The 18,759-nt window shown below is 49.8% G+C and overlaps 1 protein-coding gene across 2 annotated transcripts in view; it reads left to right on the top strand.

Moving 5' to 3' along the window:
- Positions 1-18,759, top strand: part of LOC135237179 (nuclear receptor coactivator 3-like) — a 53,587-nt gene that overhangs the window by 19,878 nt on the left and 14,950 nt on the right. The window contains exons 2-10 of one of the 2 annotated variants that reach the window (XM_064304008.1): positions 594-641; positions 7,123-7,184; positions 14,388-14,492; positions 14,970-15,130; positions 16,344-16,444; positions 17,130-17,304; positions 17,590-17,766; positions 17,941-18,027; positions 18,136-18,273. In XM_064304008.1, the coding sequence (XP_064160078.1) occupies positions 14,407-14,492; positions 14,970-15,130; positions 16,344-16,444; positions 17,130-17,304; positions 17,590-17,766; positions 17,941-18,027; positions 18,136-18,273 (925 nt within the window). In that variant the 5' untranslated portion in view covers positions 594-641; positions 7,123-7,184; positions 14,388-14,406. The remainder of the gene's footprint in view (positions 1-593; positions 642-7,122; positions 7,185-14,387; positions 14,493-14,969; positions 15,131-16,343; positions 16,445-17,129; positions 17,305-17,589; positions 17,767-17,940; positions 18,028-18,135; positions 18,274-18,759) is intronic. The other variant, XM_064304007.1, reaches the window with a different exon arrangement.

Consider the following 18,759-nt stretch of genomic DNA (forward strand, 5'->3'; position numbering starts at 1 on the left):
CACTCTAAGTGCAGACAGTACTTTTAACTGAAAAACAGAGTATAGGCCCAAGCTGGTGGAAAGTGCAGTTAGTTGTCTAAACTGAATAACCCAGCATATGTTGGTGGAATGCATTGCGTGAAGGGACGTTAATATAGCATCCACATTGTAAACATACTTTAAGATATACAGAACTCACTGAATGTGTGCACTCTGCGTGCCATCTGCATCGCTCAAATAAATGTGCGCTTAGTAGGCCCTGCTTAACTGGTTCTGTATTGTATGGTAATGATATGCCATTGTCATTTTTGTCATAGTCGGGAAATTGTTTTGAAGATGGGAAAATGCAAACACAATTATTGGTGTTGATGCAGCTTGGCTGATGTCAACAACTGTGATTTTGTTCCCTGTTAAACAGTACGCATTACTCACAGGAGAAATGGACTTACTGTGATGTAGTTTCAGGGCATTTCTCACAGGCACTGAACCTGATTAAAGGTGTAGAACCTTACATAATGAGTCAGTCTGTTTTGAGAACTTTGGCTATAGTGTGAACTGCTCCTTTAAAACAGGAAGAAATGAAAGACAAACAGAATTTCTATCTGTGTTTTTAGAGTCAGATGTGGTGGACTTGGAAACATTGACTGAATTCCTTTAAAAAGGTAAATGATTAACATCCCTACTGAGAATGTTACCACATTACCTGAGACATACTGTGTGCCCTCTGCTAGCAGCCAGCAGTATCACAATTCACCTCTTGCCTCTGCACACGCACGCACACACCCACACACACCCACACACACGCACGCACACACCCACACACACGCACGCACGCACACACCCACACACACACACGCGCACGCACATGCTCTCACGCACACATGCACGCATACACGCACATGCACGCACACACCCACACACACACTTAGGTGCACACACACGCGCACGCATGCACACACAGGAACACACAGTTTTCTGGATGGCTTTACCTTTTTGTGCACAAACACAGGGCTTGCTTTGAAGTGGATGTATCTAATTTAGTATGGGGTAGTATAGAGTAGCATTGCATAGTGTTGGTGTTGTTTAGCGTACTTTAGGACAGTGTACTGTACTGCTGAGGGCCTAGGGCTCAGGAGTGCAGGATTGTGTTTTCATATTCTTAGGCCGATACTGGTTTTGGGCCCATTGAACCTTATTCCCTTAATCAGTCTTACACCTCTGTAAATGGGTTGGATAATGTCTAAAATGTTTCATGTCTCTGTGATATTTAGTTGGTTAGTTTCTTATGATGTCAGGGGATTGGTAAGTTGGATGGATCCAGGGTGTCTGTGTGTGTGTGCAGACTTGTGCCATGCATATGTCTCCTGTCAAAGTTGGTGCCGTTTGTGTGGAAACCCCCTGTGCCCTCCCCACACTCTCTCTGGTTCTGTAAAGGGGGTGGGGAGTTCTGATTGTAAGGGAATTTATTGGTGCCTACATCAGCACGTAACCCCTGGTTACCCAGCTGATGGTCTTCGCAGCTGAGTCAGTCTGAAAGTGTCCTGCTCTGAGCGTGTGCAGTAGAGCAGCTCTGCTCTGGCTCCTGATAATGGCGCGTATAAGAGTGGATAATGCAGGCTCTATTCCTCCTGACATAGCTTTGTGGTGCATGTACACACATGCTCAGCATATGTCTGCAAGCTCTGACTCCTGCCCTCCCTCCTCTCTTCCTCTCTATCCCTCATTTTCTCCCCCCCCCCCCCCCTTCGACTGTGTCTGTGCGTCTTACTGTGTCTCCCTGTCTTCAGTTAAAATACTATTCTTAAACCATCAAATAAAACCAAAAAAACATGCTAAGGACCGAAAAACGCTGGTTGAAAACTATGGACTTTCCTGGGTCCTGCTACGTAATATCAGTGAATGAACGTACGCCTCTGAGTGGTTCTCTGTTCAGACGGCTGTGTGTCACCGGGGCCTGAAGGGCCCGTGTATTTCCTGCAGAGTTGGCGATGCGATGCCCAGTGTGAATGTACAGAGCGTATAGGACTCGGATGGGGTGGGAAAACCCGTGAGTCACGCGTTTCCACTGCAGTCCGCGCCCACGCGCCCGCCTACGGCGTGAGGGAGCTGGCGCTCTGGGCACCGTGCCGCGGGGCCCCGCACCCCGTCTTCTGGCACGCGCCGCGGTGGCCACGTTCGATTGGACCTTGACTCTCGACCTGAGGGCAGCAGGGGCCTCTGAGTTCACGGTCAGGTTTAAATGTGCCCTATGTGTGTGGCCAAGGCAGACTCGCAGCGGACTAAAGCAACAGCTTCTCACTATATGAAAGCAGAAATCTATGCCAGGAGAAACTGCACCGTCATAAATTATCACTGACTGATAACATGTACGAACACAAGCAGGAAGAAACAAATGTGAGAGCAAGAAAAATTCTCGTTTCTATTTGACTTCCTTTCATTTAAATATTCTCTCTTGCTCACTCTGACGCATACGCGCATACGGTCTGTATGTTTGCACACTCACTGTGGGTGCCACGGGTTGTTCCAGTAAGAATCCAGATGACCTCAAATCTGAAGCATTATGGGTAAAAGTCAGTGAAGGTTCCACAGATGAAGCCCTCAGTTTGAAGTACGCACTTCCTCGGTGGTTTTTCTGCAAGGGTTCACCTGACGAACTGTTTTGACCAACCAAAGGCCTTCCTGGGGTGTAGATTCTGAGTCACTCTGATTTAACCTACTGCTTTGATTAATAGGAACTTTGTAAACCCCTATACCTAGGTGTGCTGATCTGTAGTAAAGCAGGGTTTCCCCAGGTATTAATAGCAGCACCTCAGCTGAATTCACGAGCACCTTCGAAAATATGAGAGAAAAATCAATCAAACCTCAAATCTCCACGGAAGGGAGAAAAGGCATGATGGTGCGATTTAACAAGTTGGGCAACGTGCAGTCATGTGTTCGCCAGGTCAGGTGTAGGCTGTACCATGTGACTACCACAGCCCACCTCTTCACACGGTCCCTTGCATACCTTCTGAGGCACTTCCTCCTCCCCAGTAACTACTTTCCTGGTGGAGTCCCTGAATAGCCTGTATGTGACGCATGTGTGCAAGTACATGGAATCTTCTAGAAGAAAGCTGTAGGTGTCCTAAAATGACCCTGGAGCTGGAAATGGTTGAGGGCGGTAGTCTCCACAACTATAAGTGTCCCTATCAGTAACTGTTGTCTCTGAGCCCTGTTTGAAATAATTCTGTGGAGCAGTTTTACCAGTATCACTGTTGAGTGTTTTACTGTAAGCAACGTCTATTCAAATTTCAAGTATTTCATCTCCGTTTTGTTTAAAAAATATATTCTACTGTGGCCAAAGGGAAATCTGAATGGAATTCTGTATTTTAGAAGCCTCCTCCAATTTACCTGTTTAAAGAGCTTCTTTGCTGGATTGAAGGAAACCGAAGGCCAAAATTGGGTTCATACCTTACTGTATTTGTACCATTGTGCTATTCACTGCAACTGGCTGCTTACTGCATTCCAACCATTTCCACTTACTTACTCATTTACTGCCCTTTCAGTGTTTGCCTCTACACGGGTGTGTTACTGAAGAAATGTCTCAATTCAGTGATTTTTATTAGCCCTACTAGTTAAAAGGCGCATGGAAAAATGCGAAAGATCAGATTTTTCAAGTTTGTGAAGTTGGAATGCATGCCTGGCAGTGGGTTTGTTTGGGCAGTTCCCTTGGTGCCTTGGTTTTTTTGTCATTCAGTGGCATTGATTGGTTGTAACCGCACTTCCTGTCAGGTTTTAATTGGCTCCTCATGATGTCGGTCATTTCAGCAACGCAGAGCCATTCTGGGTTGCGTTGGGCTGTCAGACTAACTAAGCCAGATGAAGAGGGGTGTTGGGTGTCCCAGGCAAACGCCTCTGTGGCTTGTCCTGCTGTCTGCTACGCAGATGGAGCACATCTTTACGATGAAAAACAGGAAGTGACTGCATCCTAAACTCACCCTGGCCGCCATTTTCAGCCATTCCTGTGTGTCCGTGTGTGCGTGTGCGGATCTGGGAGAGATGACTGTGACGGTCTTGATGACTTGGCCGCACATGTCCCCAGGAAGAGTCTCTCTCCCTTGCATGTACGTCCCATAAGAGTCCTGGTATGCATTCTTTCAGAGAGATAGCTTTCTTTGCATTTAATCAATTCCAGTGTCTCGTGTGCTACTTGCCACACACTTGGCCTGTTTCATTTGGACTAATGTTAGGAACAGTATCACCCCTTCCCCCCCCTCCCCTCTTCCACCCAAGTCTGATTGCTTAGTCAAAGGAGTTTTACTGGTTGCTGGAATGTGACGTTGACTGAGCCAGGGCTGTGGGGTTTCGCTTTTTCTCCCTGCGTGTTTGTGCTCACTGCGGGCCCTCTCGCCTGACACACCCGCGGTCGCCCTTCTGCAGAACCCGTTCTCCCGCACTCTTCGCGCCGCGTGTCACCTCGTTTGCATGTTCGGCTCTGTTTGTGTGCGGCGATAAGACGGCCCGGGACGTGGGGCAGGCGCGCCGCTGTCTGAGCGCGGGCGCGTCCCGGCTGCACCCGCGGCTCCAGGGAGCCGGAGACGGGACGTTTCAAAGCCCCGGTAGCTCTGTTTCAGAGCGGGAGGCGCGGGTTTTTAAAGAGAGTGGAGCAGTGGTACTGAACTGTCAGTACGGGTCCTTCTTTATCACAGAGGCTTCGTGCCTGCAGCAGGAGGCCCGCTTCCACACTGTAGCCAGCCGCCTATTTGCATTTTGTTTTACTCCTGTTGTTTTTTTTTTTTGTTTGTTTGTTTTTTTTTTGAGGGGCCGAGCTAAGCAAAGTCACTGAAAGTTCAAACGACGAAGCGGCGTGGAAAAATGAGGAACAGTACTTCCTGCTCCCGTGGCATTTCCTTGTGCGTGCGTGCGCGCGCGCGTGTGTGTGTGTGCGCGTGCATGTGTGTGTGCGCGCCTGCGCTAGCGCGTTCGTATGAGTGCGCTCGCGCGCTAAGCTCGCTCGTATTTGTGTGTGTTACCGGCTGGCCCTGTCTCTTCCTCAGAATGAAAATGGAACGCATTTGCATCCTGGGCCTGCTCAGGCAGCGCTCGTGTGTCATTAGGATGTTTCCTCGTTAGCCGCGTCGGCAGCAGCTGCTGCACCTGCAATCAGTCACGGGCGCGTGTATATTTAGACCGGTGGACAAAGCAGCATTAGCTCGGGCTCTCCTGTTAAATTATTCAGGAGACTCCTTAGCTGCGTCTCACTGCAGGGTGTAGGTGAGTTCATTGATTTCCTGGTTGGAGGCGGGTGCGCGCCACCTGCTCCTCCCCCTCTCAATTTAAGCCCACCCTCGCCGTGCATTGCGTGCCCCGCACCTGCTTCCGCTCCGCTCATGAATATTTAAATCGAGGTCCGTGTTCTGCGCAACTTGCATCTGTGTACATGCGCACGGCCATCTTAAGCGAGTGAACTACAAGCCTCTCAATGTTTTGACGGAAGCTGTCCTCACTAGCTGTAGAAGTTACGGTTTTTGTGGACCCAGTTCTCTGTCGTGAAATAGATTGGTTGGAAGGCCCGCCTCCAGTGTCTCCCTGTGAATAAAAATAGTATCAGCTGCAGTTGCCTGTGCAGGTTTGTGAATGCTTGGTATATCACAGTAACCACAGTAGCAGCGCTATCAGCCATCTAGCATGAACCACACAGGGCAGGGACTAGTTACCTCAGCTCACTGCTGCAGCAGGTAACCTTGCTCACAGGTGCAGTGCCTACGCTCCCTCTGGGTCCAGGCAGGGGCACTCAGACTGCCAGCTTCAGACATTCCTGGCTGAAGCCAGGCTGCTGGAACAGTGTTGGGATGCTTTAGACCTGTGTTGTGTGCGTGTGTAAATGCGCACGCGCATGTGTGTGTGTGGGAGGGAGGAAGTTGAGGGAACCGCTGGCGGTGTACATGTCTGCTCGCTGCATCCTGTCTCTCATGCGTCTCCTGTGCTGAATTTGGAAGGGAGCGTACAGGCCGGGATGCTTCTGAGAGGGGGAGGTGGTCTCAGTGCAGCCGTCGAACAGCCCACTAAACTAGTATGCAAATGATGTAGGGAGTTATGCTTTATCACATTTCCAGGAAGGTGCTGGAGATGGTGACTGACTGCGCAAAGGAACGCAAACAGGAAGCTGCCTTTCTGCTGCTTCCTGTTGTTTTTTTTCCACCCATGAAGTTCAAAAAAGTTTTAGTTCAGCTCTGGGACAGGAAGACGAGGGAGGGCTGCAGCTTTTTTTTCTTCTTCTGTTGGCAGTAGCCAATCAGACCCCGGCAATGGGAGAAGCTTTGGCCAGCAGCCAGTAAAAACAAGAGGGTTGACCAGGGTCAGGGGTCATAGCACATGCAAGTCTGCACTTTATTGAGGATCCCAGGCGCCTGTCGTCAGGGAAGCAGCGGTGATGGCGGGGGCAGCTTTCACACACAGAGGGGCGTGGCAGCACGGAACTCCACCCCCACCGGTGTCAGCCCACCCAGTGGGATGCACAGCAGGCGTTTCACACCACACATCAGCTGAGATGGAGAGGGAGGGAGTTAAGCCACAGATACTGGGAGCGATTGGGTGGCCACATTGAGAGATCCGAGTCGGGAACTCGGCCAGGGCGAAGGGGAAACCCTTACGCTTTTTTGTGATGGGCGCAGTGGGATCATTAATGACCAGTCGAGACCGCTTTTTAAAGCTCGGTCCAGAAGACAAGTGTTTTCACTGCAGTGACAGAATTCTGCACTGAGAACGTTCTTTATGGTTCACGTTCGAATGGCTTCCATCAGGAACACGGGACCGAAGCGAAACTGGGCTAGTGCATGTGAGAGGCCACTGGCCACAGAATCTGCTGACCAGACGCACACCACCCTGCCTTCGATTCCTGTGCCTTAAGAGTGTGTGATACACACTCCTGTAATTCACACACCCTAACTCATTCTCATCCCTCTTTCAGCAAGGTCCATGTGTGTCTGCTGTTTTGAATAAAAGCTGCTTTATCTTTCTCCACAACTGAAAGGATGATGTATTTTTTTCTGTTTAGATTTGATGGGGCCGTGGTGAATTTTGGTGGGGGATAGGGGTGTGAGGTGTAGACCCACAGCAGTGAAACTGACCGTTTTTGTTTTGTTGTTTTTTTTGTCCCCCTGGAAGGAGCAGACCGGACGGGACTCTGGACAGGCCACGGTCACGCACAGGTCACACTCGCGCCAAAGGTGGGTAAATAAGACGCTAAACACCCGGGCGTTTTCCCCAGAGGACGTCTGTGGAAGAGAGGAGCGCGGGGCTCTCTGGAGCTCCCCGGGGCCTGATGTGAGAACGTGAGCTCGGCAGAGAATTCCCCTTTCTGGTTCATTTCCACTCTCTCCCTCGGACGTTCCCGCGAAAACATCTCCCCCACCAGAGATCTTTCCCTCACTGCCTGCAAGGGGGCTGCTGTTAATGTGTGAGAAACGCAGGTAGGGCATGTGTTATGCTTGATGCGCCATGCGTTTCTGCAGCCTGCTGCCTGGACCATGCGTTTCTGCAGCCTGCTATCTGCGCCATGCGTTTCTGCAGCCTGCTATCTGCCCCATGCGTTTCTGCAGCCTGCTATCTGCGCCATGCGTTTCTGCAGCCTGCTATCTGCCCCATGCGTTTCTGCAGCCTGCTGTCTGCGCCATGCGTTTCTGCAGCCTGCTGCCTGGACCATGCGTTTCTGCAGCCTGCTGCCTGGACCATGCGTTTCTGCAGCCTGCTGCCTGGACCATGTGTTTCTGCAGCCTGCTATCTGCACCATGCGTTTCTGCAGCCTGCTGCCTGGGCGATAAGTTTCTGCAGCCTGCTATCTGCTGTATGCTACTGGTGTTTTACAAAGCGCCATCCCCTAATACTGAAAAGCTGCAGCTTAAAGACTTCTTGTCCAATTGTATTTCAATTGTGACATTGCTGCAATGTCCTCCATCAATTTAGCACTTGAAACAATTTTCTAGGTTCATTAAAACATGCACGCTGAGCAATATGAAGTTAGATACGCATTGGGTTTAGGTGACTAAGCGGTGACTGGTGTCCCTTAGGTGCCTGTAATGGGGATAGAGATGGTGACATGTTTCCAGCAAGTTAAAACTGATTCTGCTTTACGGTGTTTCTGTGGACTGGCCAGGCCAGGGAAGCAGCTTCTATATGTCTAAGTCATTTCATGAACTGAATTATCTGTTCTAACGCATGGAGCATACCCATTGAGTTAATTGCACGCATAGTTAAATCGCTTTCTTTGTTAATTTTGTTTGGCTGTTTAAAGGTTTGTTAGGTCTGCAGTGCGAACCCCCTGGCAGGAGTGTGTGCTTGTGTGTGTGTGTGTGTGTGTGTGTCTGTCTGTCTGTCTGTCTGGGACACAGCAGGAAACTGTGCAGGAGGAGGTGTGGAAGCTCTTCAGGAAGGAATCTAATTATTCTCCTCCATCCACCTGCTGCCACTGGGACGAAAATGGGGCATTAATCTCCCTCTCGTCTGGAGGTGTGACAGGCCCAAGGGAGTAAATAATGGGGGCGGGGGGGGGGGGGGGTTCTCTGCAGTGTACCGCACACTGCCTTTACACCGTCCTCTGCACACTGAGCACTTCACCACCAGAACGACTGTGCCCACTAGCACAGGAGTGACTGTGCCCACTACCACCGGAATGACTGTGCCCACGGCCACCAGACTGACTGTGCCCATTAGCACAGGGCAGACTGTGCCCCCTACCACAGGAATCACTGTGCCCCCGCTACCTCAGGAGTGCCTGTGTAGCAGCACTCATCTTCCAGAACTGTGTTGACCAGAGGTGGAAAGTCCAGGGGTCAGAAAGTACAAGTCCTGCCGTGTGTTTCTTTCACCTGTGAGCTCAGCCGGCCAGCTGATTTCACTCATTAGTTGTACCTCCTGGCTGAACAACTTTGCTAATTAGCCAATCCAGGTGACTGGAACAAAAGTCTGGGGGGGGGGGTGACTTGTACTTTCTGAACCTGGATTTTCCAGCTTTGCTGCCAACAGCACAGGTAATGAGATGTGTGACTGGAAGCTCACTCACCCCTGAAACCCTCTGTGACTCACTGTGCATAAAATATTATTATGCACCCAAGTGATCATGTGCATATGTGCAGTTTTTTGACGATTTTTGTAGTTGATTTGCGGTGTTTTATATGAAATGACTTTATGCCATGAGAAGGTGAGCAAGGTGGTGGCAAAAGAGACGAGAGCATTAAATTGAGAGGGAGGAAGGTACACGTGAGAGGCAGAGGAATCCTGAGCTAGAGGGAGAGGGCTCTCTCAGAAGGGCACATTCAAACGAATGCAGGGGTGTGGCACTGGCCCATGGAGGTGGGGGTGCTTGGGGAGGAGTCTTTTTGTCGCAGGTGCACACCGTCCAGTGACGTCTAATAAATGACACGTTCCCTCTGAAACTCCTGCTTCTTGACATTTCTGAGCTGTGAGTGTGGGTGAACCTGCTTTTGTTTTCACATGTGGAGTATGTGCGCGCGCTGTCAGTAATGTGAGTTTAAGGAATTCTGAGGCAGACGACAGAGATAATTACATAGATGGTTAGGGAGAGTGAGTTGGAAAGAGAGAGGTGGGGGAAGGAAGGGTTTCTTCTATGTATTCATTGGGACACCCAATAGGAACTTGACAAAAGGGTTAAATTATCCTACATATCAATCGGAAAAGTCCCAAAAATGCTTGCAGGGTAGTATTATGTCAATGGCCTTTATTACATCGGTTATATCAGTGAGAATAGAACTTTTCTATGGCTGCTTAACAGTGACCGTGACCCAGAGCTGAACTCAGCCCTCTCAGAAAGCTGATCCTGAGGCGGAAAGCACTCAAATTATTTCACACCAAGTAGCCCCAGCAACACTTCAGATAAAGACATAAGGAGTCCGCGCAAATATATCCCAGCAGAAACTAAATAAGATCACATTTAAGACGCACATTCAAAGGATTGAGTTTTTTATGTTAATGGGCTAAGATAATAAGCTCACAGATACAGAGTACCGACTGTTAATACAGCCTGGCCTTTGAGACAGACACTGACGTGCAAGACGCAGACACACACACACACACACACACACACACACACACAGAAACCTGGCTGACTTGTGAGGACCCTCTGTGTTCAGGGTGCTCTTAAGACAGTGTGACGTGCTGAAACGTTCTGGGAAGTAGGTCATAAGGTTCAGGGAGGCACGCGTCCCAAAAACAACACAAATCTGTCCAAGGCTTCCTGCTGTGTGGAACAGGCATAGATCATCCTTGGAGAGGGGCAGAGGTGTCTGGTGTCCTGGTTGGTGTGTTATCCACACACTGGTAAACCTTTGACATAAGAATGATTAGTATTTGTAAAAGATTTAAACATTGGACTTTGTGAAGTTGGACCCATAATTGCAAAGATCTTATAGTTTGAAAATGATAGTGGTAAAAGCAGCGATGTCATGAGCATTATTTTCAGAGCCGCACTTGGTACATTTTTTTCGCACAGGACAGGAGGAGCTGGGATGCATTCAAAAGCCAGCGCGTCTCAAAAAGGGAGAGGAACTCGAGGCTTGATATTTTGAAGCGTTTGACAAGCTCTGGACTCCTACCATTAGCTTCGTTGTAAATAGCCCTGTGGAAATTTACCAGTTGAATGAACCCCTTCTGAGAGAAGATGGTGGCTGGGTGCTGGTGGGGGTAATGAACGTTTGTGGTGTCTAATGAACACACATCAGGGTTTGCATCTATTTGCTCATTTAACACAGCATGCGTGTGTGTGTACATGTCAGGGATGCAATGGTTCATAAAACTCACGACTGACTGGTGGTGCTTCAGCTATGAGCTACGGTTGCCGCGACATCACACGTGCTAGCAGTTCTGCTGGGTTTTTTGTTTTAATGAAAGCAACCCCACTTTAATTGATACATTTTGGGTTACTGACCACCATGTTCTTTTTTTTTTTTTTTTTAAACTGGCTGCTTTCTCCCCAGGTTTCATTTGTAGTCAGATGAATGTGTGCACTTAGGAAATGCACTGGAGTGTGTGCTCCTGCTCTGCTTCTGATTGGCTGTCAGATCAGTGTGTGCACATAATAAATGCTCTGGAGTGTGTGCTCCTGCTCTGCTTCTGATTGGCAGTCAGATCAGTGTGTGCACATAAATGCCCTGGAGTGTGTGCTCCTGGTCAGTGACAATTCTTTCCCCTGGAGTTCCATACTAATGTTGCCTCAGACCTCGTGAAACGTCTGTGTTTGTCTCTGCAGTTTCTGCCAAATGCTTCTCTGCAATCAGCCACGCCAGCCATAATTACCGGCAACCAGACCCATCCGCTGTTTTAATGCACGTCCCGGTGCATGCTGGGATGCTGAGCCACACCTGTGTTGTAGCTCCTGCAGATGGTTGTTGTCCGTCATTTACCAAAATATTTTTATTTTTTGTCAACTATCTGTGTGAGCGCAGATGGAGACATGGCGTGGTCAGATCCTTGTCTTCTCTGTGTAGCTCCATGTTTGATTTTGAATTTGATTTTGATTTTGAGGGGGGAAGCAGAGTCTGCAGGTACAGGATTTTATCCAGCAATTTCCCGTCTCAGTTCAGCATAAGAAATGAGCCATCCCTTTCTTTCCACCGCTGCAGCGCTCACTGACCTCAGGCAGATTATTGTTCACGTTCAGCAGGTAGGAGGCTCGGTCTCTCGGAAGGTTGCCAGATCAGTGCCCCGAAACTCGGCTTTCCTTCAGCGAGAGGTCCAATCCCTGGACATACCGTGCTGCCCAGTGTGGGTGTGGTCAACAAATGACTGTCCCTGGGGGAAGATGGGCTGCTGTGCGCCGGTCTAACTTTAGAAGCCTAATATGACAGTTGGTGTCTGGGTGGGCAGCTGTTTTGAAGCAGCCCTCGTCACCGCCATTTGCCACATTGTAAAACTGGGAATGCAGTTTTTGTTTTCCTCGAGGAGGTGAGATTGAATCAGCAGTCTGTTCCAGAGGCCACGCTACACTTACAGTTTTTTCCCCCTCTGCTTGCGCTTGCCTATAATGTAGGTGCTGTCCGTGTTTAAGGATAACTAGTCAGCTGTGTGTGCTGTGTGTGTAGTCTTTAGCAGCTGCGGTTATGTGCTTACGTCTCAACACTTTGCCTCTGGTTGGTGCCATGTTTTCTCTTTGCAGTTCTTTATATCGTGGGTCTTGTTGCTTCTGTGATATGAATTTAGCATGTTGTGCTGAGATTGCCTAATGGTCACTCTAGAGTCTGCAAATTAAACAAATGAACTAACCGCTACTACCTCTGCCAAAACATTCTCCACTCCTCCTACCTACCAGTACTACTACTACCACTAGTGCTGCGATTAACAAAGGCACCACGTCTTTCTCTTCTTCTCCTTTCGTTTTGGGCAGGGCGAGGGATGGTTTGCATGTGTCTGTGTGTTCTGGCTGAGCGTCCCCGTGCTCTCTTCCACTCGCTGCTTGACGGCGGTGTTTTGAAAGCGTCGGTTGGTGCTGGTCTCAGACAGCGCTGTCAGTAGTGATCAGACGCGTGAGGCTGAATGCTCTGCCGATGACGTGGCTCGCAGCGAGGCGGCGTGGGACTGCAGTTACTGAGAGACATGGCTGCGGGTGTCTCTGTAGTGAGTGACGCTAGTGAACCCTGATTGGGTGATGTCTGGGTGGGTGGGGCTCTGTGTGGCGTTCCGCCTGCATGTTCTCCCTCTGCCACACAGCCTACCACAGGGCTCACCAGGATGTAAATGAGTTTTTTTAATTATCCGAAGGTGAAAAAAAGGCAAATTACTTTGGTTCCTGCACATAAGAATAGATGTGTGGCTAAATTTAATGAAAGCTAATTACCCCTGACCCCCCTCCCCCCTTCCCCCCAGTACTCTGCTTTTCTCTGACATCAGCGGTCATCAGTAGTAGGAAAGCAGCAGCTCACAGCCAATCAGAGCCGCTGTCCTTCTGGCTGTTCTCCCTGGGTACTGACTTCCTGGTGTTCTGGAGGTGTGAGGCATGCTGGGAGGAGGGAGGGGCTCCTCTATAATGGGGTTTGTCGTGGAGTGTGGCTTACAGTCGGCGGTGTGCTAATCCAGGGCTGAGCCGGTTTCGGGTCGGCTTTGGGGGGGGGGGGGCTCATCTGGCACAGCCTAGTGGGCTGGTCTTGGCCGCCAGCGCGTTGCCATGGCACTGCGGCGAGGGGCTGACAGATGTTGGGTTGTGCGCAGGTGTGGTGCGGGGTCCGGCGTGAAGCTGGAGACGCGGGGGATGTCCTTATCGCCGTCTCTCTGCCCCTCCCCCTCTCCCCTGTCTTTGTGTGTCTGTGCCTTTAGCAGATACTCTTGTGCGCAGGCACTTACAGATTTGTGATGAGCTTAGATACCGAAAGACTCTGTAATACTATCAAAACATACAGGGTCATGCAAAGCAATGGCAGTGTCTCAGCATTGGTGTCTGTTTTTGTAGCGTCGTGTGGTCATTTATGCGTGTGTGTGTATAGGTGCATGCCTGTGTGTGTGTTTGTTTGTGTGTGTGGGTACATGTGTGCATTCACGCGCACGCAGCAGTCCTGTACTGCAGGGTTTTGAATATCAATCTGCAGGTTCAGGACCGGCTATAAGTGTTTCCCGAATGCACACAGGTAAATGTTATGAACAGTGATGTATCTCGGGTACTGGCCGAACCTTTTGTTGAGCTTACTGTGAGGTACAGCGCTGTTTAGCAGTGGAGAGGATGCTCTAAAGGGGTGCAGAGAGCAGTGGATGAAATGAGCCCCACTGAAATGAGCTGCATTTGATGAGGCCCCACTGAAATGAGCTGCATTTGTTGGAGCCCCACTGAAATGAGCTGCATTTGATGAGGCCCCACTGAAATGAGCTGCATTTGTTGGAGCCCCACTGAAATGAGCTGCATTTGTTGGAGCCCCACTGAAATGAGCTGCATTTGATGAGGCCCCACTGAAATGAGCTGCATTTGATGATGCCCCACTGAAATGAGCTGCATTTGATGAGGCCCCACTGAAATGAGCTGCATTTGATGGGGCCCCATTGAAATGAGCTGCATTTGTTGGAGCCCCACTGAAATGAGTTGCATTTGATGGGGCCCCACTGAAATGAGCTGCATTTGATGGGGCCCCACTGAAATGAGCTACATTTGGCATACAGTCTATTGTGTTGAGTAATGTTGTGTAACTGTTCCCACAAGCATGCTCCACACTTGCTATGGGAGAGCAAGGCTTTGTAATGGGTGGAGCCATAGTGTTTCATCAGTGATTTTGACCAATCATATTGCTTTGCTGTGGAGGGCAATGTTTTGGTTAATTAATGTGATCACGTGATTGACAGTGAACACTCAACCCCATTGTGGGGACCAGGGAGCCTCACTCTCCCGTCCCCTGCCCCCATATTGACCTGTGTGTGCTTCTTGCTGTCGCCCCCTGCAGGTGCTGATATGTGCTTACGATGAGCGGACTGGGGGAGAACTCCTTAGAGCCGCTGTGCTCCGACCGGAAACGCAAGCTCTCCACCTGCGATACGCCCGGCCTCGGGTGGGTCCCCCCTTCCCAAACACGGCCACACCCCCACCCACCTGTCTACAACAGCTGTGGCTGCAGGAAAAATAGCGCTGAGAGCTAGGATGTTAATAAGTGGAGCTTTTCGGTAGAATCCAGTGTACTGTCACTGATGGTTGGCGAGGATTAGTCCTCACAGCCTTTTCTGTGCTGAAAGGCTGTAAGCCACTCACTCTTGCACCCTGATGAAGACTACTGCAGCTCCAACGCATTGGTTTTCTATATTCAAGATACATTTTGAATTTGTTCTTGCATTATTTAATGTATTTTAATGTTTTTTTGAACCTTTCGAACTTACTCGATGCTTGGCGTGTTTATCTTCCCCCTCCGTTTCCAATGTCGTTGGTTACCCCTGTCCTGTTTGTTTATCATTCAAAGAGTTGTGTTCGTAAACACGAGGTTGTCACGGAGACGCGGTGAGTAATGCGAAAGGGGGTGTGTTTGCCTGCGCAGGTGTGACAAGAGGAGACGGGAGCAGGAGACCAAGTATATCGAGGAGCTGGCCGAGCTGATCTCGGCCAACCTCAGCGACATCGACAACTTCAACGTGAAGCCGGACAAGTGCGCCATCCTCAAGGAGACCGTGCGACAGATCCGACTCATCAAGGAGCAAGGTTGGGCTCTCCAGCTCCCCCTTCTGGATTTTGAAAATACAATTTACTGACTTTTTTTTAAAGACATTAAATGTTTGTTATAAAGATTTTATCGATCTTCAAAAACAAATCCCAATGTGCACTGCTATGGTCTGGGCTTATATCACTTTTGCAATGTCATTGTTTTTGGGAGAGTTTAGAAAAGAGCTCACAGCCTCCCCCTGCTGTCATATCCTTGCAGTCTGTTCTCCATTGAGCTGAGCAGTTGGTGCGTTGGGGTCCTGCACTTGTCCGCTCGGTTGGTGCCGACAGGCTGTAAATGTCCACTCAACCAGAGCAGCAGGGGAGGGCCAGCCCTCTGAAATTCAGTATCAGATTATGGGCTGTACCCACTCAGTGGGGTGATGGTCACTACACACTGGGTGTGTCACTGCTTTGAAACCAGGTCTTTCAACAGGACGACCCACCCTGGATTTCCTCTTGAGGCTTGAGGCTTGTGACGTTTGGTCATTTATCTCCAGATTCTTGTTTTTTTTTTTTTTGCTTGTGCTTTTCCAGGAACCTGGTTCAGAGATGTTTTGTCTCTGTGTCTTTGGACAGATGAGTAGACTGTTACTCTGTGTGTTATTTTGGCTAAGGCCACTGACAGGAGAAAGACAGCGATAGAAATCCAGACAGTGGCCAAGCTATGCATATTCAACCCGTAATGAGGAAGTGATGATGCTTCTCAGAAATTCTACCATCTCCATTGAAGGGGAAGAGCTGTGACTTTGTCGAGAAGGTGTTGCCATGGTTATAGGAAGTGAATAATGAAACCACACACACTCGTTCACTCTCTCACTCTGTGCTCTCTCTCTCTCTCTTTCTCAGAGAAGTTCATTTTACCCCTTTTCCTCCCGTCGAGCTGAAAACTAGGCCGACCTATAGCACCTCCTCTCTGTCGGATGTTGATTCTGTAGATTGTGGCATGTGAAGAGAGAGAGAGAGAGAGAGGACTGCACTCGTTCTGTTCCTTTCTGCTTACGTACACCACCCTGCACACGCTCTGTTACTGCTCACAGTACCACGTGCTCTTCTCAAACATGGCAGTATCTGTTCATCTGAATGAGATTTGATATTATTGCTGTCTGAATGGTGCCTTTACTATGAGTCTTGACTGTGGTAATGAAAAGCACTGAACGGTTGCGATTGGTTGAGTTGGAATCAGGACTCGGTCTGTGTTCTCCGTCTCCAGGGAAAGCATCCTCCAATGATGATGACGTCCAGAAAGCCGACGTGTCCTCCACGGGCCAGGGGGTCATCGACAAGGACCACCTGGGGCCGCTGTTGCTTCAGGTGAGCCTGGCTTAGGCATGGGGGGGGGGGGCGTACAAAGGTCAGGGGTTCAACTGAAAACGGCTCATTGATTCATGAGGTGATACAGGGTCCATCAGAGAAGAGACTGGGTATAAGATAGGCATGACTAATCACAGCTTTCATCACTGGATTTTCTGTCCAGATCAGGACTACTCCTGAAGGCCTCCTGCAAATCAGTGATCAAGGCTCAAACTCCAAAATGAGTGGAGCTTACCAATTGGTTAAAACAAGTGTGCTCCACCCATTTCGGGGTTCAGGAAGCCTTGATTTCGCACCTTCTCAAAGGTTCAAACATCTCTGATTCAAAGCATCAGGAAGCTTCAGCCATTATGGGTTTTAATGAAGCATCACTATCCCATTATTGATCAGAAAGTATACTACATACAGCATCAGTGTACTTACACTCTATTGATGCATTGATTATTTTGGCCTGTAAATATAATTTAAAAAATATGTTTTAAATGACATTTTAAAAAATGACAATGTTCGAAATGAGTGAGAAACAAGATGAAATGTATCCTTGACTGGGTCCATGAATTTGAAAACCTGAACAGATTTGCTTCAGGTTTTGATCTGGCCGCCCTTTGCTTTAAAAGGATGGAAGGTGTCAGTGCAAAGCCCTGTGTCTCATTGCTTTTTTGGGGTCGGTGTTCTTCCTGTGCAGGCTCTGGACGGCTTCTTATTTGTGGTCAACCGGGAAGGCAACATCGTGTTTGTGTCGGATAACGTGACGCAGTACCTGCAGTACAAACACGAGGAGCTGATCAACACCAGCGTCTACAACATCCTCCACGAGGAGGACCACGATGAGTTCCACAAGAACCTGCCCAAGTCCAACAGTAAGAGCGCGTACCGGTGCACACACGCACACACGCGCGCACGCACGCGCACGCACACACGACGCCTCACAACTCCACACAAGTCATGCCTTTATTAAGAAAAGTGTGTGTCTTTGTGTTTGTGTTCGTGTGCGTGCGTGTGTGTGTGTGTGCGTGTTTGTGTGTGTGTTTGTGTGTGTGTGCGTATGTGTGTGTGTGTGTGTGTGTGTGTGTGTGTGTGCGTGCGTGTTTGTGTGTGTGTTTGTGTGTGTGTGTGTCTGTGTGTGTGTGTGTGTTCTGATGCAGTGAACGGCGTGTCGTGGGGTGGTGAAGCGCCTCGGCAGAAGAGCCACACCTTTAACTGCCGCATGCTGGTGAAGTACGTCCCCGGCCCGGCGGAGGATGCGGGGGCCAGCCCGCGGTACGAGACCATGCAGTGCTTCGCCCTGACGCAGCCCAAAGCCATGATGGAGGAGGGGGAGGGTAAGGGCCGCTCACCCGCTCCTGAACGGGGCTACCCATAGACACGCGTATGCAGTACCAGCAGAGATGTGTAAAAGTCCAGTTCAGTCTTGACCAGCATGTGTGAGTCACCGCATTAGAAGGCACCCGTGCAGCTGGGAAACTGCGCTCACGTCTGCCTCTCTCCCTGCGCAGACCTGCAGTCCTGCATGATATGCGTGGCGCGGCGCATCACTGCGGTGGAGCGGACGGAGAGTTTCAACACCAACCACGAGCTTTCAGGTAAGGCCTCGGTCCCCCCTCCCTGTCCCCCCCTTCGGGACTGCCCCGAATCGCCCCCCCCCCCAGCGTGGGTCTCTAATCCCAGTCCGTTCTGCTGTCCGGCGGCAGGCAAGCTGATCCAGATCGACCAGAACTCGCTGCGCACCATGCGGCCGGGCTGGGAGGACCTGCTGCGCCGCTGCATCCAGATGTTCCTGCACCACAGCGAGGGCCAGCCCTGGTCCCACAGGCGCCACTACCAAGAGGGTAGGAGCAGCGCCTCCGTCAGCTCTCCACCCCCCCGCTGCGCAATCCGTCACCATCCCCCGCCGCGTCTTTGGCCACACCCCTTTCTGAATGTTCCTACTGGGAAAGCAAGTCTAAAGTTCAAAGAGTGGTTTTCCGTATTTACCACACCCAGTACTATGTTACACCTCTGAAATAGGTTTAATGTTTCGAAACATGTTCTAGCAAGGCCAGGGTCAGATCTGTTGGGTTTTAGATGACGGGGTATGAGGTTAAACCCACCTTTAATGATTTCAGACTCCATTTGCTGTTTTTTATTGGTTAGTTTGTGTCGCTTGGACTGCTGCGCACTCCACAGCAATGCAGTTTCATTGGTACAGGCTGGTGGATATTGTGGCCACTGGCTATCAAGCCTGCTGTAGTCATGGTGTCTGTTCGTGTGGACCAAAGACTTTATAATTTGGGTTCACATGCACTGTGTGAGGATGCATGCAGAATGTTCACCTA

The sequence above is a fragment of the Anguilla rostrata genome, chromosome 13, assembly GCF_018555375.3.
Source record: "Anguilla rostrata isolate EN2019 chromosome 13, ASM1855537v3, whole genome shotgun sequence".
Lineage (NCBI taxonomy): Eukaryota > Metazoa > Chordata > Actinopteri > Anguilliformes > Anguillidae > Anguilla > Anguilla rostrata.